The 25,810-nt window shown below is 46.6% G+C and overlaps 1 protein-coding gene and 1 pseudogene across 1 annotated transcript; both read left to right on the top strand.

Moving 5' to 3' along the window:
* Positions 1-4,554: 4,554 nt before the first annotated feature.
* Positions 4,555-5,370, top strand: LOC120838135. The gene has a single exon (XM_040207895.2). It carries the CDS (start codon positions 4,555-4,557, stop codon positions 5,368-5,370), a length of 816 nt encoding a protein of 271 aa, XP_040063829.2.
* A 3,896-nt stretch (positions 5,371-9,266) lies between these two features.
* Positions 9,267-25,103, top strand: LOC121838476 (annotated as a pseudogene).
* The last annotated feature ends 707 nt before the right edge of the window (positions 25,104-25,810 follow it).

Raw genomic sequence — 25,810 nt, 5'->3', positions numbered from 1 at the left:
TTCGAATTCGAAACTCCGCTGTGGTCAAAAGTTGCGAATTTTTCGAATTCGAACCTCGGTCGGTACGAAAATATCGAAATTTTTTGAAATCGAACCTTAGTTCGCTTCGCAAATATCGAAACCTTTCGAAATCGAACCTAGGGTGGTTCGCGACATCCCTAGCTGCAAGCACGAAGCTTTTTAAAGCATCTTCTCTGCACGAGTTCTCGTGCAAACAACGCATTCTCCAAAACCACACTCTCAAACCCATGCCTTCGCTTGCACTCAATGTAATTTTTGAGACATGATATACAGTGAAAAAGTGGCGGCGTGCCTGCAAAGTAAATGTGGCGACTCAATCCGAAGTAGGGTGCTCCCAATTTCGAATGAGCATACATACGAGCGATCCGTTTCTAAATTGTGCATTGTTTCCGAAAATACCCATTTTAGTAACCGGAAGCTCTGGCTCATGTTTGTACGCAACAGTCCCCACATACCCTGAGTAGCGGACGTTCATCGACACCGATGAGGGCAGCGTGCATGCTACAACGGCGAACACATACGATTTGCTCTGCTGGCGAGACAGCGTCGCTGTCGACGCGCACAAGTTTGTGAATGCGTTATCGGAAAGGATAGGTAAAGCTTCTAGATTCTTTCGCCATATGCTATGGTTCGACGTCAAAAAATGCCATCATGTTGTTACAAAAGCCTTATTGGCGTTGTTGACTTGTGGGTTAATCCATGCATTCTTCAGAAAAACAGCTGGGCTCACATTTCAGCGTGTTATCGGTCGCATGATGTACAAGCTGGTGAGGGCACTGTCTTTGATGTTTGTCACAGAATTTGACTATTTTTTAAATCTTTTTTTAAAGTTTTCGCGAAGGAGCGCATCCGGTCGTCGGACGCTCCCTTGCCCCGCGAGTGGAGCGGCAGGGTTCGGGCACCGTCCACTTTTTTTTTTTTTATAACCCCCCTGGCCCCCTCGCTGGTTGAGCGGGAGGGTTTGGGCCTTGCCCGCTTTCTGTTTTATGGCCCCCTGGCCCCCTGGCCCCCTGGCCCCCCTCGTCCCGAAGACGTTTCTCGTGAGGTTGTTAGTTGGTAGCGATGAGCCGCCTCGCTTCCCGGAATGTTGGAAATAGCTTCCAGATCTGCGAGTGGGGGTATGCTTTATAATTAGCTGGGGTAGGTTCACTGCAGGGCTTGCCAGTGTGACGTGTGTTTTTTTCTATATGTATTTTGTTGTTGCAACTGCAGAAAAACAATTTTTTGGGGGGGCGAGGGAGAGTGGGGTCTGCCTCTGGAATTTGGAAAGTGAGGACCGCAACTTGGTTCCGAGCCGAGTCGAGGCAGTATGCGCAAAGACTTGGCCGGGGGGTGAACGCAACGCGAAGTTTGGGCGGGACTGCGGTAGCGACGGAAGGCTGAGCGCGAGAGGAGTTTGGGCTCCCTGGTCCAAGCGCTGCTTTGGACGCCCAAGTGTGTGTGCATTTGTGGGTGAGTGCTTGTGCCGAGGAGCCACGCCGACAGCACCCAAGCACACATCGACCTCACAGGTTCGGTCGGCATCACAAGAGGCCGCGTCATTCCCATCACCCACCGGACTCAGGTTCGCGCCACTCACCCCATATTACTTTGTATAGTTAATTCCCCTTTTAATTGTTTTCTTTTCTTCTTTGAGTGCAAGAACTTAATTGCAGAAAACATTCTTTGAATGAGCGCTGTGTTTTCATGTATAGATATTATCATTTAAGATAAGCCGCGCCTGAGCGCTTCCTCTGTGGGGCGGTCCGTTCTGCTTTGCTTTCGGGAGCTTTGTTTGTTTTGTTTTATGTCTATCGAATTTTCAGTAAACCATTTTCGTGTTTAAAAAAAAAAAGGAGTCTGTGTTGTTCCTTCTCCCCTCACCGTGAGCCCATCACCAGGGCATGGACCTATCGTCCGGTCAGCAGTCCTATCAAAATTATAAATTTGTTTGCATGGGATGCACCGGTCATGTTTGCACCGGCACTCGTGAGGTGGGCACGGGCAGTCCGAGACGAGGCACGAGAGAGAATGGCCGCAATGCAGCAACACCTGGACGACTGGGCGACCCCGAGATCCGGACCGGGGCACGGTCAAGTGAAAGCACCAGGAACGGTAAAACATTTTCACACATCTCCTTTAACGTGTGACTTCTTGGGAGGGCAGACCAGGCAGGGATTGATTGGGCAGCAGTTTAATAGAGCGACCCACACAACTGGCGCCCAACATGGGTGCCAGTTGTCTCTACAGGTTAAGGACAATTGGTCTAACTTTGTAAAAGCATTCAGGTAAATTTTTAAAAACCGAGTGCCTGATAATCTAAAGTTATGCTATTCCTTACTCTGTTTACATTAACATTTGCATTTTAACTTTTTTTTTTTACATTTCAGGGTTTTTTGCAAAATTGAGACCAACGAAGCACACAACAAAAGTGAGGTGACACCATCAGAACTCGCAGACATTCTTGACGCATCTGACGAATTCGAGTGTGCGCTACCTCCGCACATTAGGAGCGCAGTGCACACATCAAACTTGGCGGCGACTGCAGATGCCACTGCTGCTGCGATCGATGCCCAGTACTTTCAAGTCACGAAATTAGTGTTTGAAAAGTGTCCAGTGCTGTGGAGCTGGCAGGGGTAGTCAAACGTTGCAGTTCGCTTAATAAAGAGTCATTGTGGTGAGCACCTTCAACGATCGAACACAAGAAGATGGAACTCCCTCCGCAACACCAGGGAACATATCCTCAAGCTGCACGATGAAGGGAAGGATCTAAACCGGCCGCTCTGCAACCTGAAACTGAAGGTTTTCAATCGGTCAGCAGAGTACAAGTTTATGGAAGAATACTGCAATCTAAGTGGCACATCTTTCGGTGATCACTGATTTCTGACGAACTTGTGTGATAAGGAAATTATTTCGCTGGTATTACAATCCGTTTCCATTTTGATCGCTTATTTTAAAACATACAGGCTAACCTACACATGTAGATATATAGGGTGGTTCAAGTCACCAGGCTCGATCTTAAATGGACCGTAAAAATCGACGCCTGCACGTAGCAATCTAAACTTTTTCTCAAAGGCGAATTCACAGGTCAGTTTTTTCTCGTAAAATTACAAAGCGTAGTTCTTTCTGTAAAAAATAAGGCCAAGAAACTTGCCACGGTCTACGGCGAGCAGCGCCTCAAGAAGGGAGGCCACTTGCTTTTCATCATTACTCAGTTTTATATTGTTTTATTTTACTTAGGAGCCAGACCGCGCATCAGTGATGCAACCGCTGCTGAAATCCTCGAAAGAATTGCACGGGGCAAGACGTCGGATTTGGATTTCTCAGACAGTGATGACGATATGGCAGATGCCACTTTTTCTGCACCAGCTTTGCCTGATACACCTATAGTCGGTTACAGGTTAAGAAAAAAGCTGGAGCTCCGCCCACAAGCGTAAAGCGCCGCTTGAAATGCCTACGCCGTCAAAGAAAATAGCTCCCTAGCAACGCCGTTTTATCCCTCTCAAAGAAACGTCTTCTAGGCCAATACATAAATAATTTAGTTTATTCACGATACTTAAAGAAGTTGAGATACGTTATTGTCCACGCACGGGTTCAGTATTAATGGACAGGGGTCATGTCTAATGTTCCGCCTTCTAACTGACTTCCTGTCTAAATAGCTGTCTGAACCTCTGTCTTCCAGTGGTTTCGGTTTCGGTAGTCGAGAACCAGACTTTTTTGAAAAACTAAAAAAAAAGAAAGGACATTATTATTTCGTAACTAATGCAAATTACCTTATTTTTCTTAGTTTTATATACTTCATAGATGAATAGTGTATGTTTGGTTGATTTGTTGAATAGAAAATCTTTTGCGTTTCCGGTTTCGACGAATTCGCGATTTGGAAAGTCGTTCTCCGGTTGTGTGTTCCACATGTTTTCCGTCATGGATCCCAACGAGGAAGCTGCGGAAAGTGATTCTTCGGATTCTTCTTGGTCGAGAGACCTACCGTCTACGCCAAAACGCTGGTTCAAGAAGCACAAGAGCGGCCACATCTTGAACAGCGGCCAACGAGAGCTCCTTCTGAACATGTACGTTCGGATGCGGCATACGGAGCCCGACCTCGACGTGATTGAGGCCTGCAAGGCAGTCAGCAAACTGGCAGGTGTCAGCGTGTCCAGTGTGCTTGCAATCAAGAAGGAGGCAAGTGTGAATGATGGGCAACTCGCGTCACCCTCTCGGAAGCGCCCAACAAATGCAGGCAAGAAGCGGCATACTGCCAAGTACGGTGAACTCGTGCTGTGTGCCTTAAGATCGTGTGTGCATCGGTTTTTTCGCCGGAACGAGATGCCCACGGTTGAAAAGATAGCAGCCGAGTTCCACACAAGCCCAGAACTCCCCTCGCTGCAGGCGTGGACCGTGCGTCGTCTCCTTCTTGACATCGGCTTCAGGCGAGAAAGGAGGGCTCGAAACTCGCTCATGGTCGAGCGAGACGACATCGTCGCTTGGCAGCAGACGTACTTGCGGGACATCACGCGTCACAGGCAAGAGGGCCGCCAGATTTTTTACCTCGACGAGATGTGGGTGACGGCCGGGCACAGTGCCTCGACGGTGTGGGTGGACAGCACTGTGACCTCGTCCCACGACGCCTTCATGCGAGGTCTCACAACGGGCCTGAAGCAGCCGTCGGGGAAAGGCCAGCGCCTCATCGTTACGCATATCGGCAGCGAAAATGGATTTGTCCCTGGGTGCCTGGACGTCTTCCGCGGCAAAAAAAACGGCGACTACCACGAGGAAATGGACGGCCCTCGGTTCGAAAAGTGGTTCGACGATGTCCTCCAAAAACTGCCGACAGGGAGTGTCATCGTAATGGACAATGCCCCGTACCATTCCCGGCGGTTAGAGGCGGTGCCGACGACCAGTTCCCGGAAGGACCTCATCCAGGGCTGGCTCACGTCGAAAGGTATTGCTTGGGACGCCAAGATGCTGAAGAGGCAGCTCCTTGAGATTGTGTCGTCGGTCAAGCCGCAGTACGTGAAGTACCGTGTGGACACTGCTGCAGAAAGGGCTGGTTGCACAGTGGTCAGGCTTCCACCCTACCACTGTGAGTTCAACCCAATTGAACTCATCTGGGCACAGATCAAGAATCGTGTCGCAGCCCGAAACACAATGTTCAAGATTGGCGACGTTGAGAGACTCCTCAAAGAAGAAGCTGAGCAGGTCACGGCTAGTAACTGGTGCAACGCTGTGAGGCATGTCGTCGAAGTGGAAGAAAGCTTCAAACAAGGAGGAACGACAAGTGCTCACATCGAGCCAATCGTCATCGCTCTTAATGAAGGTGACACTTCTTCTGAGAGTGACATGTCCAGTGTGGGGCCCCTCGACGACCCGTGATGTCAACATCAAGGGGGATCAACCCTAAAAACAAAACGGTCCTTTTAAGGACCACTCATATGCTGTAAAATCGGATGCGTGTCGTACACGTCTCCCGTGTCTCATGTTGTTGACGTGATGTTGTGCTTCATTACCTCATTGCACTGGTCAAGGCTTTTTGAGGTCTTTAAGGTCTGCCTTACATATTCCACTGGGCCGTAAGTGAGCAGCATAGAGTTTCCAATCCCTCAGCACTGTTCCACTTCCTCGAATCGGCTGGCCCAAAGGCTCAGAAGGTGCAACTTAGAGCTTGGAGTTCCTCCATGCACCTCGACCAACTGGGTCACCGCCTGTGGTAAGCGCAGTTAGAACGGAAACGGAGAGTCCGTATTGATATCTGTATGGATATCACCCCAATTCACAAATTGTGTGGTGCAATAGGGAGGCTGAGCTTATAGGGCTTGCCTACAACCTCAGTCTCCTACTATCATGCCGAGTTTTATGGTTTACATTCTCGTAATGCCGAGCATTACGAGAACAGCGACTCGTGTTAGAAATGGGGAGAGCTAACTTTCACTTGCCAAGATTCGCGCTATTTAACAAGCTTTGCACTTTGTCTGTTTACTTCTATAGCTCGTTTCTTTTAGTACTGTTAATGTTTTATAGCTCTCTCGGATGAGCGTTAACACAAAGAATGTCAGTTCAAACGACACTGGGAAAAGGTAGGTATCGTGCATACCACTGGTTTTATCCTCCCTACATGCAATCGAAGGTGCAAAGGAGGCCGCTATAGCAATCGTCACTTACCATTTGATTGATAGCGACGAAAACTTGGCAGGAGTTCCACGGTTCACAACTGAGTGAATGACGCCGTACAACGTCGTTTCAGTAGTTACACTTCGTTTATTTATCCACCGTTGCAAGCAAGGGCGCAGGCAATGCCTAGCAAAGGAACCCGGTGCTGGGGGTGCCGGCGGTTCACTCGTGCTGCTAATCTCGCTCATACATACTGTTGTTATCACTGGATGATGAGCGCTGCATTTTCATCTCGCCCCACAGAGTCCACAGGGAAGAAAAACGGCGATACCGGCACTGTATTGACAGGCGACTCGAGGCAGGGAACGCAGACCTCCAACGAGAGGAAAAAAAGAAGACGACGTCAGACGAGCGGCCCAGCGATGCTAAGCCTTGCGTCCGCTTCGAACTTTCCGATGGCGATACCATCGCCGGATCATCACGTCGTCGCACAAAAGCTACTGCGAACTCAAGTCGTTATCGTTGAGACTTCGCGGCATGGCCCTCGCGTTAGTAAAATACCGTGGCAAGACCAGCATATTCGCTGAAAAATGCTGGTGTCCTGTTGCTAGGTCCAGGTTGCCATGTTGGAAGCTTTCGTCCAGAAAAAAATCAGGATTGGTCCGCAGAGGCCGTGACGTCACGAGGACGCTCGGGCGCGATTGGCGGTAAGTTGACGGCGGATGAATACATATTGATGTGCAGCTTTTTTCTTAACCTGTAACTGACTATAGTTCAGACAAGGATGATGCCAGCGATGACGAAGAACCTTCCACCTCGTGCAGAGCCAAACGGATGCCGTCATGGGAAGCCGGTCGAGGGTAAGGATTGTGGGGGCCCGCTCTGCCGCCGCCTGATTGTTACAAGACGCCTGCGGATTAGGGCGGCTCAAGGTTGAGCCGCAGGCACCCTCGGTAGCCGATCGAAGCTTATCGTGGCCGGCTGGTGGCGGCGGCAGACGTCCTCGGCCCCCCTTCAAGGGAGCCCGACCCCCAAGGGCCTGGACGGCGTGGATAGGGAGCCGGCAGGACACCCATGTCGGGATGAAGAACCCGTCGGCCTGGCGCCGGGAAAAGAGGGGTGCGAGGGAAAGACCGGCGGTGCTCGGAGGGTCGAGGGGGGGTCGCGTGAGTGGTGCAAGGGGAGTGGTGCGACGGACGGCAGAGGGGACGGACGTGGGAATACCGTGAGGTGCAACCAACGGAGAACTTATCAATGTGAGTGATTAAATGTTTATATCAAGAGTGGTGTTGTGTCACTCGGGGTGGGGGGAGCTGGACGGGGATAACCCCACAGGATCAAGACATCACATGTTTGCATTTTTACATGCCTTTCCCGAGAATTGTACCAAAAGCAGTACTTATTTTACTCTTCCTTTTTTTATGCAGGCCAATTTCGTCTTGGATGGCAGATTTCATCTTGGATGGCTGTCACTGACGGCCAGCAAGGACGTGCTTCCTGGGCTCCCAATGAATACATCCAGCAGCACATCACTGATGAAGTTTTCGAAAGTATGGTCCTGGCAATGAACATGAAACATGTCACTGAGACCGGGAAAAGTCTTGACAGATCTGTGGAGGAGTTGAAAGTATTTTTGGGAATTTCGGTTTCAATGTCCTGCCTAGACTACCCACAAATCAAGATGTACTGGCAGAATAGCACGAGGGTGACTTCCATTGCGAACAGGATGTCTAGGAATTTCCACTGCGATCTCGACTAAAGGTTGTGAATGACCTGGAAGTAAGCGTGCAGGTAAAAGAGCAAGACAGGCTTTGGCGGATCAGACCTCTTGGGTCGTCTGTATTGAAAGGTTGCCAGAAGCTTCCCCGCGAGGAGTGTCTAAGTATTGATGAACAAATGATACCATTTAGCGGAAGAACACAGCTCAGGCAGTTTGTGCCACAGAAACCAAACCCCGAAGGGCTTAAGAATTTTGTACTTGCGACACCAAGCGGCCCGATTCTTGACTTCGAAATATACCAAGGCAAAAAATCCACCCTATACCCAGGCAGTTCTGGAATTGGAGAGTCAGCTATGCTCAGGCTTACAGGCACACTCGCTCCAGGAACCAAGCTGTTCTTTGACAGGTATTTCACCTCTGCGGCACTGCTCGATAAGCTTGTGGAGATGGGCATTGCCGGCACAGGGACGATAATGAATAACCGCATCCCGAAGGGTGCAAAAGTGTCCACTGAAAAAGAACTTAAAGACCGACCAACGAAACCATTTTCCGCAAGGCAGGAAAATGGCCCTCGCGCCCTCCTCTTTTCACCCTCTCCCAAAAATCACGTGACGGCAGGGGCTCGTTTTGTGTTGGCTTTTTCTGTGGGGATAATCCTCAAAAACAGCGAAATGAGCGGCTAGCTGCGAGCGCAACAACGACCTTGAGACGTCCAGGTGTCTTCCCTCGTTGACGCGGGCATGCTCAATCCGCGAGATTGAGGAAGCCAGCGCGACCGAACGCTTTTTCCCATAAGCTGAAGGTCCGAGGCCGCTCAGTCTGTGGAGATCGAGGGGTCGTATGCTGGATTCGTTCCAGCAGCCGCTTTCTGGCATCGCGCGGCTGCTGGATCCATTCCCGTGTCTGCACAAGGATTGGCTTGCGCAATAAAGGGTTCAGGTCGTTGATAATACATTTATTTTTGAAACTTATAAATCAAGTGGCTTTCCATAATCTCTTCATTACTGTTTGAAACACATCTCCTCTCATGAGTTGTTCATCCCATTTTGGACTCTTTCGCATATTTATTCGTCCTTACCTCTGCTTGATGACGTGTGGTAACTTGATAAAGACCTTTAAATATTGGCGCGGGCTTGCGCGATCAACGCTGTCCCGGATTTATTCAAAATTGGAAAGATTGGCATCAGGAGGGGTAAGGGTTGCACAAGAGGCGTGCAACCCTTGCCCACTTGGCCCTCCCAACCACTTCTCCGCTCATCAAATGTGTCATAACTAGTGCGAGGCCCAATCAGGTGAGCTTGTACTCCCCAAAGAGAGGGCGCCACAGCTTGTTCAAAGCTTCAGCGAGGGAGGCCTGTAGCCTCCGCGCGCCACCGTCCCTCGCGCAAATCACACGCAGCATCATTCGAATTTGTGTATGTCGTGGGGATCTCCAGCGAACATGCCAGTAACACAGGTAAGGCAATTTCTTCTCAGTGCTCTGTATCAACTGGTTCTTCCTGAGCATTGTTGAAAGTATTGTTGTTGTTTTTGTTTTGCTTTTCTCGTCCCGACGGGTCCTTCCATCAGGCTCAGGTCAGGTCACTCGCAACATTGGCCGATGCACCCCTGCAGTCCTCTCCAAAGAGGGATGGAGTATCATTGGCGGAAAATACGAAGGAGCACGCCAAACCCGCATCCGGAAAAAAGAGGAATGGCTATGCCTAACGCAGTCGCAGGCCGGATCAATCACCGCCGGTCTGCCCAACAGACAGGCAAGTCCTCACTTGTCACCAATCATAACAAACTGTCAACCGGACGTAGAAGACCACGCTTCTGACGCCTACCAGAAGACAATCGCAAGGTCGTAGTCAGGCCAAGTAACTTAAACCTTTGCACGACTATCCCGGGACAGTTGTTCAAAGCGATCTGCGAGCAGCTCAACCTCTCGCCTCAAGAAACCTTCACGAACGACAGATTGCAGATCAACCCATACAACAATACCTTCACGATCAGCACCCCCGTGAAAGAACGAGAAAACGCCTATCAGAGCCTCCCAGGGTTGGCAATAAACAACCAAGACTACCCAGTCACTGCATACTTCCCCACGCCAGAACAATCCGTAAGAGCAGTGATTTCCGCATTGCAGTTAACATTTTCATTTTGTGCTGCAGTTAACATTTTCATGTTAACTGCAACACAGTTAACATAAAGAAATGTCTGCTGACTTTTTTGTTTTTAAGTCCTTCTTAGCATTTGCTAATATTAGCAGTGTGGTAAGTGTTCAGACTAAAGCGATAAAGCTTGATCAGCAAAAAGAAAAAAATATCCGCAGTGATCATGCTAACTGTGCCAAGCAGCATACATTACAAACCATCTACTATCACGGTGAATTGAAAAATGAGCAGTGCAGTGTGTTAGTTTCATACATTCTGGGTCACCCGGTGCATCATGTTGCCTGGGAACTTACAACAATGTGCAGTGGGTGCGGGAGAAGCATACCTTCCCCACTGCACATTTTGTGAGTTCCTAGGCGATCTCCAGGTACCACAGCATCTGCCCCAAATCACGGGAATTTTTGTTTTGCAGAAAGTTGTGCGCTTGGTATAGCTGGTGACTTAGAGTTGGAAGACCAAAGCGCTAAAGAGCTATGAACAAGTGAAACAAAGAGCTATGTGTTGATGGTCTCTCTTTCACATGTCCAGTAGCGTCAGAAGTGTTTGAAAAGTAGAGGGGCGACAGGGGCTGAGCTCAACTCCGCCCCCCTCTCCCGCATTGTTTACTATAACTAGGGCTCCGTGTTTTCGGAGTTTATTTTTCGTCAAAATCGGAGGGTGTTTTTCGGAGTTTATTTTTTGCCGAAGGTTCGGAGTTTATCGGAGTTTACATTTGTTCGATTGCCAATAGACCCTTTCCGAAATTCAGTGCCATCTGGTGGCTAAAATGGCGGTTTAACTTTTGCCACACGAATGGCGGCAATGAACCCATAGCCTGCAGTATTTTATCGGGCACCGTCACTTTTGCATATCAACGGCAGACGAGAGTAAACTTTTTGCTATAGAGGTTTTTCTGGATCATCTCTTTCAGTGTCAGTTCCCACAACGATGCAACCAGTCAGAACGAAGCGCCAACTCAGACAGACGCCTTGATAAAGTTATATAAGTCAAGGGGTTTCGAAGTCGATTTTGTGCCACTAACAGGTTCACTGGGCTCGAATTAGAGAAAGGAACACTTGCGCAGCGCTTGCAGTCAATTCCGGTTTCGCAACGTGCTAACGTCTAGAATGTATAGGCCTCGAATCCTCAGCTTAGAAGTATCTTCAACATGTTCCTTCATCAGTAAATAGGAAGCCGCCATTGGTATGGCACAAATGCCATTTTTCAGATGGTCATGATAGTGATCAAAGTGGCCAGACTGAATTTCGGAAAGGGTCTATTCTCCAAAATTCGGAGTTTAATTTCACAGTGTTTCCTATTGAAAATAAACATGTAAATATTAATGGGATGTAAATGTATGCCAAATAAAAAATAAAACGCGCTTGTATCAATTAATATGTCTTCAGTTGAATTTGGCGTTCGTGTCATTACCATTGGCACTATTAATTCGTGCCACGACATAAGTCGCACACATGTGTGCCTTCGATACACTTCGATGCCTTAAAATCAATAAACTTCCAGAGGTAGCCGCAAGAAAGCTCGTAGTCATCCCATCAATCTATCCCGCGGCCGCGCGAGGTGGAGTGGTAAGGATGTAATAGATAGTTTCGACTGCCCCTCTTCCCTATTTCATACAATCTCTATGGTCCACAGCTTTCACTGTTACCCCCAGAAACATACCCTTTCCTTTCTCTAAATCATATGGCCCAAACTGGAAACCGAAAGAGTGGCTTTTGTCGTGACCCGAATGTACAATGACCTGTTGCCCTGAATCAACCTCGACAAGACAAGCGGCAAGACCCCTTCTGACAACGGTCTGAGATTTGAAAGATAATGATGGTGCCATTTTTCCCGGGACCATTGACTCCGTGCTAAACAAATTGTAAAAAAAAAGGTTTTTTTTTTTTTTTTTGCTTTTTTCTTGAGGGGGGGGGGGGGGCGCATCGCCCCATTAACATTCGGAGTTTATCGGATAAATCCGAATTGACCAAAATTTTACTGGCGGGTGTTTTTCGGAGTTTTTCGGATTTATCCGAAAACACGGAGCCCTAACTATAATTTCCTGAAATTCCTGGGGGGGAGGAGGAGGGGGGGAGGTGGGGGGGCTGGAGTCCCCCCTGTTCTGATGCCTCTGCACATGTCTGTTGTTTTTTAGTGCTTTCATCCTCTATGTTTCACCAACTACCCCAAGTGCATATCCTTCTATAGCGCTCTGTATTGTTGGCCTCTCTTTCAGGTGTCTGTTCTTTTATATCAAAACTCCTGTTCGCATTTCAACGTATCCTGTATCCTGCCTGCACCTACTCAAAAATAGACTGCCCTGAAAAAACTTGAAGAAGGACATTGCAGAGCTGGTGTGTTCCACCGGTTCTGGAATGTTTTGCTTCAAGACGTTTTTTCTTCCAAGTGCAGTCTATTTTTGAACATACTGCACTCGTTCTTCGCAGGTCATGCCAATTACATACTGTGTACATATGAACTGCAGAAATATTTTTTAACCCTGGGCAAGCTGCTTATTCCACTGGATGAACTTCCTGTATAGTGTTCGCTCAACAAGTTGGACTCAGATGGCCTTTTAGAAAGAACAGTGACACTGGTTGGTCGGTAATAGTCATTGAGAATGAGTCTGACCGTGCGATTTTAAACTGACTCGCAACAAATAATGAAATAAATTTGATCAAATCTCCAAATTACTGCTGCATATTCCTATTCCAGTCAAACATAGGCCCCGTATGCTATTTTACAGAGATGAGAGAGTTTGGCTTCATATTTATTTTGATGCATCCAAGGGTACATCAAAACTCTGAACTAATCGGCCTGTTCTGTGATTGTTTCCATGTGGTCATTCCAAATTAAGCCGATATAGTCAGTGTTACACTGACACTGTTACAGCGCGGTGAAACAGTGCTGAATAGTCCAGAGCCAATAGAATATGAAAGATGTGATGTTAACATGTTTCCCATCGAAGTGAAGTACTTCCCATTTTGACATATTTAATCACGTAGGCCATTAGACAAACCATGCATCAATTAGCTCGAGGTCACACCGAAGACCCAGAAGGTCATTAGACGGAGTAATTTTGCAATATAGAACACACATCATCAGTGAAGAGACAAATACTAAAATTATTTAAATTATGTAAATTGCTATTAAAAATATGGAACAGTAATGGATCCAGCAGCAGCCCCCGTGGAACACGATGCAACATTAGTACAGTACGACATATGGTTCTTGGCCACTGTAAATTGATTGTGAGAAAAGGGAAAGTCACATATTAAAGAGAGGACAAGAGGGTCAACACGAAGGCAAGAAAGTTTCAAAATTATACGACGAGTAGTGACCAAACTACTTATACGGAGTTCCTCTTTTATTCTGTTTTTAACTTTGAGGGGGCAGGGTAGCATGAGCCTTTTAAAGCTTATCAAGGTGCGAGGCCCGGGTCGTGAAGCTCATGCACAGAAAGATGAAGCAGAACAAAATAAGCAACTTTTTTCGTTATATTTTGGTTCTGGAAAATAATAGGTGTGCTTATTTGCCCATTTTTGCAATAACAAAACTCCCCCCAACGGTTTCGTTATTGCAGATTCAACTGTAGTACCATGTGAAATGGCAAAGTTGAATGACGAGGCCACGTTTTTTTTTTTTAGTTCTGTCGAGGAGTTTCTTGCACTGTGGGACATAAGCAGCAAACTCTATTTAAAAACAAACTTCAAGGCATCAATATGGGAGAAGATTGCCGAAGAAATGTTCGCATGTTTCCCGGCAATTGAACCGGACACAGTGGGTGAGCGACGTCTTTGTTCAGAGCATATATGTGGTTTGTGGCTGCCGACGTTTAAAACACGATCACAACCTCACAAGACGCTTGAATGTAGTCAAATTTGTTGTTTCCATGTTTAGACAGCAGGAACTCAATCTGCTGGGTTCGAGGGGAAGCATTTTGACCAGTGCAGTAAGCTCTTCTGACGTGCACCACACCCTAAAGACTACCTAACCACACGCTGTTACTATACTCATCCAGAACAAACAGCCGGGGGTCGGACTCGAGTTCCGGCAAGTGACGAGAGCGTGCACGCAGATCTATCAGCCGTGGCTTAGGTAGGCCTGCGGTTCTGCAGTGCGAGTTTTTGGTCCAGGTGCTCACACCGGTAACGAATGAGTATCGAGGAGGCATATTTCACTAAAGTTCCGTATTAATTACGAGGTTATAGATTTAATCAAATTGCTAGTGTCGCAGCTTTCACAGAAATAGTGCGGGTTGTGTTCTCCCAGCTCCGACGACTGTTTTTTTTTTATTACTATTATTTATATTGTGCACAGATCTCCTGAAAGGCTTTCTTCAAAACAAAAGAACCACCTACGGAGACGAAGAAAAGAAGATTTTAAAGACAAAAAGTGGCCAGGCAGCTGAAGAAGCGTACAGCGGGAAATGGAAGTTTTTCCCTGCCTTGCGCTTCCTGGATGAAGAGATCATTTGAGCAGGGATAGGTAGCTTCAGCGCCAACTTTGCGGATGTACAACTGGGCAGGGTTAGTGTGCTATATTTTGTTATGCTATCAAAATTTTCCAATCATGCATGACTGTGGTACTGCATAAATGAGAGCAGGAACATTTCACATACTAAAACCAGAGATGAAGGTTCAAATAGATAAACACAAAACATCTCAACTGCAGTGATTACAGTCAACCAATTATTTTTGGACGCTTTATAAGTTTGGTGTGTCAAACGGTAACTATAGTCCGTTGCAACCTAAGAACGAAGGGCGAGGGTAAGACGGGCCGGAAAGGAGGAAGCAGACGGAACGCTGGAGAAGAGAGGGTAAAACCTCCTTCTCTTTAGCGTTCCGTCTGCTTCCTCCTCCCAGGCCCGTATTACCCTCGCCCTCCGTTCTTAGGTTGCAACGGACCACAGCTTCCAGCCTTATTACCATGTCTTTGCTGCCTTATACTTTTGTTATTATACCTGTATGCTTAACTGTACCGTGGGGGCACCAGAAAGAAGAAAACCATGAAGGAGGTGTCAAAACAGTTGCAAATTTGCACCTGTATCGAAGTATGTTTTATATCGCAAGCTTCAAAGGCCATTGTTGAAGACACGGCTGCATTTATGGCAGAATCGAGTAGAGGTTTCTAGTGACTGTTGGCATGCAGCTGCAAGATTCTGGCGAGGAGCCCGGAATGTGTGCTCAGCCCTGGACAGAGCCCTGCACCAAGCCCTGGAGCCACCTCTGGGACAGGCCCCTCCTTGGCTGAGAGAATCAGCATCAGCACATTCAGCAAAGAAAAAGGAGGGAGGATAGGGCAGAGCTGTCCCTCATGGAACAAAGGACGACAGTGCTTCCCAGGCTGACAGAGTGCATGGAGGCACCAGCACGAGATGACAGTGCTGCGTTTGGCACGGTGGTGGCCGAGTATTTATAGTCAATGCCTCTGACAGCGAGGGCAATATGCCAGATAGCGGTTCTGTCGGCAATTGCTGCCACGCCTGGATTAAACACATCTCACAGTACACCTCCGCATTTTTTTATTGTATTGCAAGTAATTATTCTGAACTAATACCCATTACATGACATAACCTTGCAATTCTTTCTTAGATCTTTACGTTGAAGTGCAAGTTCTTGCAGATATTACCAGAGCTTGCAGTAAGTTGCAATTTGCAGAGACCGAAATTCACAAGGACGCATGCAATACAGGACTTGGCGCAGTGTTGGTTTAATTAGAGGACGACACGCAATGAGTAATTGCCTATGCCAGTCGGACGCTCTCCAAAGCCAAGAGCAATTATGCAATGACCAAGAAGGAATGCCTTTCCGTTATCTGGGCCACAACCAAACCTTAGCCAAAAAAACAGCATATTAAAAATATAATTCATATATTTCTAGCGCACTATAGGCAAGTAAGAATCTAAATTCCACAAAATTACAATAATAATATCAGCCCCTTGTTAATCAATATATTTTGGAAATATGCTTAAAGTATGTTCGCTATTAGTGTATATTAATTGCACTCAAAATATGTGTACATAGCTTTAGAGTATTTAAAGTATGTTGTTAGCAGTAATCAGGAATGCATATACTGGGCACTTTAAATATACAGCGGAATGAGGAAGTGCCTCAAGAATATATTTGAAGAGTGCAGAGCCTCTACTCAGAGTGCACTCTATGCTTCTAGGGATACACAAAGGCAACCTTGGGCAGAAAAGAAATTGGCTTAGAAGGGCGAAGAAAGGAATCATAATTGTGTTTTAGTTTCTCGGATAGATGGCGGAAGCTACCGCCCATTATAAAGTGTACAGCCATTAGCCTACCCATTCGACCACTTCGACTAGAGTGTATCCGTGCAGATGGGCCTGTCGTCGATGGCCACGCTCGGTGTTCTGAAGCTCCTTGGTCAGCCCGTTTTGTTTATGTCACCAGCTTTTTGTGAAAGTGCTCAGTTTACATGACGACTGAAATGTGAACGCGCAGCCTTGGCAGTGTCGTAACCTGTGTTTTGAACTGGCACGGCGATTGGACATGCTAGTTGATTCAACCGCTAGGTTTTTGGTGCAATGCATGTATGATCGAGTGTTTCATCTATGAGCTATGGCAAGAAATTGGCATCTTGAATGCTGACTTTAACACAAGAAAACCATTGCACAGAGTTTATTTCCGCACAAAATCTGTTTATGGGCTGGCTTTTATGCGAATACCGTCACGCTTAAAGGCCGACTTACGGAACCATTTTCCGCAGGGTAGGAAAGTGCTCCCCAACGACCTTCGCTCCCTCCCCTCTCGCACTCCTTCCTCCTCCTCCCCTGAAAACGGCGGGTCCGGAAGCTAGTCTCCGTGGAAAGGAGAAGGGGTTTCCTCCTTTCTGGGTGGCAAGAAGGAAACCTCTTCTCCCGCGGAAAATGGTTTTGTAGGTCGGCCTTTAAGGTGTGATAAAAAAAACTTTGCAGGAAAGCCAAGGCACCATAAAAAAGTAAATACGGAGGGGGGGGGGAGGGGGGGGAGGGAAGGGGGGAAGCCGTTAGCTCTCCGTGCAGGTCGGTGCCGTGACGTCACTTCGCCGCACTCTGATTGGAGGATGGCTCCTTGCGGGAGGTGTATTTCTAGCGCGTTTCGTCGACAACTTTCGTTTGTCGACGAAATGTCGTAAATATTGCCAATGCCTCAACAAAACAAAATGTTCAAAAAAAAAAGAAAGAGAACACACATTGGGGATTGAACTTGTGTCTGCTTGCGTTTGAGGCAAACATCTTACTCTGCGCTACGCCTATCCACTTTGGAAACCTTTTGAAACCGCTGCTTTTGTTGACCACAGCAACGTCTCTCTCCACGAGCCAGCCAATCAGGCGCGAGTGCAGTTGCTAGGGTGTGTATCGCCCGCACGTTAACAATATGCAGCGCGCATAAATCCACTGCTTGTTTGTGAACGAGGACGCGGCATACGAAAAAAAGAGACCGGAAATACGTCGAAGTGTACGTTACTTCGTTTGATGCAAAAGGATTTACCCTGGGAGCATACGAAGCACCAATATGCGTCCCAGTCTACGGCGGTCGCATGTTGACATGAGCCCCTCTAACGTAAACACGGTAATGTGCGACGCGAGTGAGCCTTTCTGCTTGTTGACGGAGACCCCTTTCCGCTAGCAAGTGTATCGGTGTCTCCGTAAAGTATCAAAGTATAGCTACAGCCTTCGGAGAGCTAGACGGGGTGCCGAGCTTCCAAAGGCCGTTCTCCCGCAGCACTGGCACCCGGAGAAGCGCGCCATGGCACTCGCTGGGGTGAGTTACGTCGTCTTTGATACGCTTGTATCTTGAAGGCATAGGCAACTGTTAGCGCTTCTGCCACCACGAAATAACCAAGAATGTGAAACGCGCGGGATTATATTCCTGTATTTGAGTCGCGTGGTGTCCTCGTATGACGCCTGTCACACACGGTAAAAATTGTTTAAATCACATTCTTGAAGCGGCAAGCACGAGTGTAAGCTACTGTACGTACAAACTTTAGTATGGAGGCACAATACAAATACTGCGAAGAAAAATAATCAAGGTATGAAGAGCCAGTTACAATTGACCCTTTAAGAGCTTTTAGACTTTTAGAAAATGTGAGTGGCTCAAGCCATTGAGTGTAGCTCAAGCATATAGTTGTTTAAAATTTTTAAACAATTAATTTGGCTGAAATGCTATATATAACATGTGATGAATAAATGAATACTTCATTTATATTTTCGTTTTCTTGCTTGCTAAAATTATATTAACGTACGCCGTCGACAGTTTCAACGCTTGCGTTGTTGGTTGATACAAACCAGATAAACTAATGATAGCCGAAAATACCGAACCTCGGTTGACAACACTGGTAGACTTTCAATGTTGGCACGCTTTAGCGTTGTTACCCTGTTTGCCATTTTCACCGTCTTTTACCGTCATCCGTCGTTGCCGCAGCATGAGTACTGACAAGTTCGCGGTCTTCTTGTTTGATGATGGTGCTCTTGCTCTGAAGTCTGTTGAATTAATTTGAATTACGATTCTGCCGTTCACTCCGAGTCAAATGACCAAAATACAAAGAGGTGGCTAAAAAAAATTGGGTAAAGGTTGATTGGCGAGACAGTGACAAGGCCGGCAGAGCCACCGGAACGTCAAAGGTGTATGCTGCTCAAGTGGTACAATTTGAAGGTATGTACGGTCGGCGTGGACAAGCTAAAATCCCTTTCAAAAAATTCATGCTTCGCATCTCTTAAGGTGCATTCTCACACAAGCATTTCATTGACTAACAGTGCTAAAACCAAGCCCTCCATCGCTTACGACCGGCGCGTGCCTACGCAGATGGCCGTAAGCAGTCATAAGATGCTTAAAATTTGGTCTTTAGTGCGATTGAGGACAGTCAAATGCTAGTGCGTGAACGGGCCTTTACAGGTACTGCCAGTCATTGTTTTCGAACGCGAGAAGCACGTGCCACAAGCGAGTATGCCGCCATTCGCTCCCAAAGGCCGTTCATTTCACTGTGGCACTGCCATTTGGTTCCAAGGACCCCACGAGAGACAGGCCTCGTGCAATGGTGCATTTGACGCGACTTGCAAGACGGACGTAAGTGCATTGTAAGCTATTGGGCAACACCTCCTAGATAAGAACGCCTTTGTGCTTTCCTGCATCATGAGCGAAGGCCACTGCAGGGCACAAATTGAACACGAGAGCTTCGTCAGCATTTGCCCTGGAACTCGTGTTCTATCAGTGAGAACACTAGTTCCAGGAAGATGCTGACACAGCTCTCGTGTTCAACCCGAGCCCTGCAGTGGCCTTCGCTCGTGACACAGGAAAGCACTAAGGTCTTCTTATCTTGGAGATGTTGCTTTAGGCCAAGCTGCAGTGCTGCGCCCGCTCAAGGCGCTGGCTACTTCATCACCAGCTAGACTTGTGCATTGATTTGCATTTTACTTGCAATAGACCAACAAATGGTGTATTTAAAAAAGTCAGCTTGACCAATGTTTGACCAGCTTTAATCATTGTTCCTTGTGCTTATTAGCAACCCGGGATGACCTGGTGGGCCTCTACGAAGAAATGCTCGCAACGAGAGGAGAGGAGGGACACCATCCACTAAGCAAGCTGTGGTAAGGAACAAAATTTGACAGACTGCACTGATATATTCTGTTCACCCCTAAGCTGAGATTGCTGTGGGAGCTACTGGCTCACCGGACCAATCAGTCGCCTCCCTTTGATCACCTGACCTGGCTCTCTGCACGTGGGTATGGCCGAGAGCAGGCACGGACCTACCGAATGGCAGAGTAGGCGGCCGCCTAGGGCGAAAGAGTCTTGGGGGCAGCCACAAATTGGCTGCCTCCAATTTGGCGGGGGCGGGAGGGGGGGGCACTGTTAAAGTGCTAAAATGTTAACTCCGTCTCTCGGCGAGGGCGTGATGACGTCCCGAAAGAGAGGCGCATGACTGGTCCAATGAGGACTAAGCTTCCACCACAGTCTCAGCTTGCAGGTGAACAAACTGTAGCCGTAACTTCTCTTGTAAGTTGTTTTTCTTTTGCCTCAAATAAATGCAAGAATGCAAGATTGCAGTCGGTTTTATCATGCAAACAACAGGGGTAATTACTGTAGTATTTAGGTGTCTCAAAGCATTTGATATTAACATGGCATGGGAAAAGGAATGCCGACTGCTTCAGACTCCTATTTAATGGTCTAGACTACGAGAGCCTCATAGCTTGCACTCATTGGGCGATTTTTTTAGGAAAGTAGGTTCCCAGTCCTTTTGAAATGCCTCAGGAAGAATGAAATCCACAAGTCCTAAAAGCAGTGTATTTAGGACTCACTGGCATGCTGTAAAAACTAAGCGGGTGTAAACACGGAAGATGGCGGCTACAGTAGTGAAAGCAAATCTAATGTTCCATACTGGGGCAACATAACCTAAGCCCTGCACCCAGCTCGTTCTGCCCCGTAAACCAGACAAGGTGGCACTGTTTCTGTGGCAATTCCTACCAAAGGTAGATCAGCGCGTCAAATCAAGACGGGGACACAGTGAGTGCCTAGAAGTTTAGGCTTAAACATACCTTGATGGTAGGCAGTGCCCTCCCTTGAGGGAGGGCACTGTCGGCAATATCTTTCCCCAGCTCCTAGGCTGGCAGCCGGCAAAATATTCATTTCATTTTGTTTTTACTATAGCACTTCAACTTTTAGTCGGCAGCGTGGTACATTTGTGCAACAACACATAGGTAACAAGGCCAAAGTGGGTATTCCACAAGAGATCGAACCAGCAGGTCCACTCAATATTTTTATTTTTTTCTGTTTTTTTTTTTATATGTGATGTGCACTCAAATGAATCGCACGAAACTGAACCTTTTGTCTCGAAACCACATTTTCACTATGAGAAAAAAAAATGTCTCAAGATTATGCGACGACCCCGCTCCCACCGCGGACTGCATTAGGTGCCAACTTTGCGGTCCTGTGGAATGCAGGCTAAGAATGTTAAGCCAAAAATGTTTCCTGATTCATGTAACACAAAAAATTTTAAGTCAACTGCATGCAAATATAGTGTGCCTTATGAACTATAAAAAATATATAAAAAATTTTAGCTTTAGACCAGGTGCAACAAACACACTAACTTTCAGGCCTTCTGCTTCAATATGAATTACATTAACGAGTTTGAAAGCTCCACATAATATAGGCCAAGGCATCTAAATTATTCGTGAAAAATATGAGCTTCCGATAGAAATATAAACATAACAAAATAATATTTTGAAAAAACACATTTTCGAAAAATACCCATATTGAAAAAACAAAATAAAAAAACCTGGTCTCGATTTCATTAAAACTCTGGGTACAACTCTCCTTAGGCCAGGCAAAAAGAAAGTGCAAAAACATGTTGCATCATTTTCTAGGTACGAAAACTGTAACCGGTCAAAGTGGCGGTTGCAAAGCGCCTTGACTCCGGCGTTTTTCATTTCTCCTTGCTGCTTCCTTTCTTTTTTTTTTTTTTTCTAAAAAAAATTCACTTTTCTTTTTTTTTTTTTTTGTCACAAGAAAGAAAATTTGTGTTGTAGCTTGCTGTCAGAGAAGATATCTTTCCAGATTTTCTTTTCCTTGTGGCTGTCTACGGGCACTCATGAAAGTTTACGCTCATGCGTGCAAGGTTCTAGTGGAGAACCAGCATATCACACTTCTGTGTTCACATCAGTTTTGTAGCTGCCCCGGGCACTTGCGAAGAACATACAAACACGAAACTAGTGATGGGACGAATCACCGGAGATTCGGATTTGGACAGATTCGGAAATTCCCGAACTTTCCACAACGAATATTCGTCAGATTCGGAGATTCGTCAGGTTCGTCGCTAGTTGCAGACGGCAGCGTGAACCTTGTCGTAAACCTTGCGAATGCGGTCAGTTGTGTTTCTTTTAGGTACTGTTACTGCATATAACCAGATTCCGTCTTGTTTACTTCAATGTATGGTATGTACTGTACTGTTATTCTAAACCCTGGCATGCGCCCAGGTCCAGCTGAGCTGATCGGTGTGGTTGGCGCAGGCCTGACCAATGCAAGGTCTCGGTTTCTGCGCAGTTTCGTGGTGATCGGTAAAATAAACGCAGTGCCTATTCTGTGGACCAGACCACAGGATAATATTCGGCTTTATTCTGTGGACCAGACCACAGGATAAACTTCGGCTTTATTCTGTGGACCAGACCACGGGTTAACCTTCGGCTTTATTCTGTGAACCAGACTGCAGGAGATAAGGTTCGCGGTACAGTAGGTCATGCTAACTTAGCTCAGCTCATTTTTAATGGTTCTGGCTATAAATCAAACTTTCAGTTAAAGGTGGCTACTTTTCTGGCTCCTTTTGGCAATTTTCTGAGGAATTTTCTTTCAAAAACCTGGCAACCCTGGAAGGCTCGCTGGTTGTCACGGCTCTGTCGGCTTCGTGTTGCACTCTGTTCACTGTCTGGTGCACGTGGTTTTATGTCCTGTTGCAATGAAAGTTGGAGAAAAGTTTTCATCATGTGGTGAGCTCCAGTCGGCAATAGCCGATTACGAGTGCGCAGTTTTTGCCGAATTTTGGATTAGCAAGTAACGAACCATTCATGCTGCCAGGAAGAAAGGCATTGCATGTCCTATTGACGAGAAACTGGCCTACTACAGCTTGACCTATAGCTGTAAACACGGCGGAAGAGCGCACAAGTCGGAATCAACTGGCGCCCGTTAAACGTGAGCTACTAGTTATTGTGCATACAAATTTGTAATTAGCTTTACCGAGGTTTTTACGAATCTAAGTCACAATTACAGAAAGGTATCTTGAGAAAGGGCATGGCGTTTGAAGGTCCTTCTATATCACGGGGGTAAGATGGCAATTAACAGATCCTTGTCATCTGTTTTGTACAGGACATACAAGATCGACTGCCCGGCCCACATTTCCTTCCTTGCCACCAAAGATGGGAAATGCTTGGAAGCTACTGAAGTGGTTGACGAACACAACCACACGTTGAGTGAGGTATGTTCATGACACTGCACCAGTTTTCATGATGGGAAAGGCGCAGAATTGACGACAACCAAGAACGGAAAACACAGGATTGCGCGCTGTGTCTTCTATTCTCTGTTGTCGTCAATGCCGCGTCTATTCTACCATGAATCAACACCACCTCGCCCAACTTATTGGCAACTTAGCTACGGAATCTGAGAGAGAACTGATTAAAGCCTATCGAATGCGAGAACACGGTCAAAATCACTGTGTGAGTGTATTCTCACTATCGCTATTGGGGGAAGGGGTGCCTTAATTAGACAAATATGGTTAGTTGGAACATGTGATCCAGTGCTGCTTTTATGTTAGTATGGCACATGAACACATGGTTTTCCTTTGCCCACTGTGACTCTGGTGGTAGTCCCAGCATGTGTGGTGTCGTGCAATTCTTCTCCTTTTGTGTATGCGTCTTTGGAGGCCGGGTGTCATTTTCAACTAACAAAACATATATTGTACAATATTCTAAAAGCAGTAAAACAATGAAAAAGAATGAAAAGAAATGCAATAAATAAAATGTGCTGCATTTTATTGCATACTAAATAATGCATGTGTGCAAGCATTATTATGTAGTACCAACACAGGTGTGCTGGAGTCGGGAACTCAATGTCAAGGCAAATTCATGCAGCAATAGGTGTGTTCCTTAATTCTTCCTTGTTCCTTGCAGAAGTGGTATCAGCACCTTCCACGCCTTTGGCGTGGAAGGTGCTGATGAAGAGGAGAAAAATGAAGAGGAGAAAGATGAAGCCAAGAAAGTCCTCGCACTCAAAGCGAATAAGAAATGCGTACAAGGTTACTTTTTCAGCGGCAGGAAGAAGGTGCTCCTGCGTGACCTTCATAATTTAACAACTATGAAGGAGGATAGTGTTAAAGGGTCAACGCTTGACTCCACTGCTTCACGCGTGCAGGAATCTGGTGGCACTATGGACATACTTGTAGACAGTGATGACGTACTGGTTGGCCTTTTCTACCAGGACAGCGACATGAAAAGGGCAAATGAGAATTTTCCTGAGGTTGTTTTTGTTGATGCAAACACAAGGCAAACGACAAACGGATGCCATTGTATGTGGTCCTTGTAGAAGATTCTAATGGTGAGAGCGAAGTAGTGGCTCTGATATTGTGTGCACGTGAAGACGAGGCAACTGTACAAGCGTTGTTTTCAAGATTCAGCACAAACTGTGGGTCAACCACTGGCACAAAAGTGGTAATGACTGATAAAGATTTCGTCGAAAAAAAGGTCTTGAAGACTGTGTTTCCCTGTGCAGTCAATGCCATATGCTTGTTTCATGTCCTGCGCACATTTAAAAGAGAAGTAACCACAGAGAGGATGGGCATCGATTCTCGTATGAGAATGCTCATTCTAATATTGCAGAAATTGTGCTACTCACAAAAAGTAGCACAATACCAAGAGACCTATAAAGACTTACAGGACACGAGTTGCACCAAGATGCTTGAATATTTTGACAGGAATTGGCACCCAATACACAGTGAATGGGTAGAAGGCCTCAAACACCAAGCCACAACCTTCGGAAATTCCACAAACAACCAATGTCTGGGACCGCCACTGGGTAACATGATATAGGAAGTAGAGCACGGCAGAACCTGAACCTGTGAGGCGCGCCAATTGATCCACCGCCGTGGAGGGCCGCACAACGCGTAGAAGATAAAGATACATAAAAAAAAGGAGAAAGAATTGCGATTGAATGAGATTATCTGTAACTTAATTAATAAGACAACAGTTTGGAGAATCGTGAAATCCAATGTGGGTATGCTCATGTGACCTACATAAGTGATGGTGCAGCAAGCCACTTTAAGAACAAATACGAACTACACGAGCTCCAGAGCCAGAAATACACGTCAGCGAGGTATATTTTTTCTGCAACTTGACATGGCAAGAGTGCCTGGTAACTGAATCGGGGGTCGTGTCAAGCACCAGACAACGTTGTGCAGCCTCCCACGGCCCACCAAGTCATGATCAAGTCGGCGCCAGAGATGGTTACCCCACCAAACACTAAACTGCCGAACGTGAAACTAATCGAAAGCAAAGGACTGGGACACTGTCTATGTTGTGCGTGGAATTGAGCCCTGTCACTTTTTCGCAAAGACAAACATCTTTTTCCGAAAACAAGGATTGGTTTTATTCTTCTGGGCATAAAGCCAGCAAAACCTGTTTTTTTCATCAAAATAAAAATGGTCACCGGACATGGTTGTTCGATCTTACCTGAAAATGCCCTGTTGCGTACCGTTCTGCAAGTCAGAACGGGGCAAGGCAGTGGGAGTCAGCTTTGATGAATTTCCCACCACAAGGATCCGGGACGAGTAAATAAAGGCCGTCAGTCGCAAAGGTAAATATTATTCAGTTTGAGTAGTTCACTAGACAACACCTATTTTCCAATCAAATTAACATAAAACCACGCTTAGAACTAACCTTGGTTCACAAAATTTATGCTAAATATTTATCAACCCCTCAGTGCCATAAACCCTTGAGTTTTTAGGAAATTTCAAGTGAACTCTAAAAGAGTTGTGGCTATATTTTTTGCCCAGGCTGAACGAAAATGTACATTAATTTGCATGATGCCTCTTTTAGGGGCCTCTGATGGAAACACTCTCAGTTCAGGAAATCTTTATCAAAAGAATGAGGCAAAAGTAAGTCGTTCACCAAATATTTGCGTCCGCGCGGGGAGCTCAGCCTTCGTTCTGCTCCCAAACGCGCGAAACTAGGTATGCCGCATCCGGGGACAGCGCTCCCCGTAGGCGCGCTCCGGGTGAAGTGGCCGAACGTAATAAAGTTGGTCGTGGCCTACCGTACCGCAAAACTTATTGCCCGCCGTCCGGTCCTGTAGCCTGGTCCACAGAATAA

Source organism: Ixodes scapularis, unplaced genomic scaffold (genome assembly GCF_016920785.2).
Source record: "Ixodes scapularis isolate PalLabHiFi unplaced genomic scaffold, ASM1692078v2 PGA_scaffold6__148_contigs__length_123643588, whole genome shotgun sequence".
NCBI classification, from domain to species: domain Eukaryota; kingdom Metazoa; phylum Arthropoda; class Arachnida; order Ixodida; family Ixodidae; genus Ixodes; species Ixodes scapularis.
Note: the sequence above shows the minus strand (reverse complement) of the source record. Positions and strands in the feature narration are given on the sequence as shown.

Excerpts from the sequence above, each read along its gene's own strand:
- LOC120838135 (XM_040207895.2), top strand. The coding sequence starts at position 4,555 with ATGTGGGTGACGGCCGGGCACAGTGCCTCGACGGTGTGGGTGGACAGC.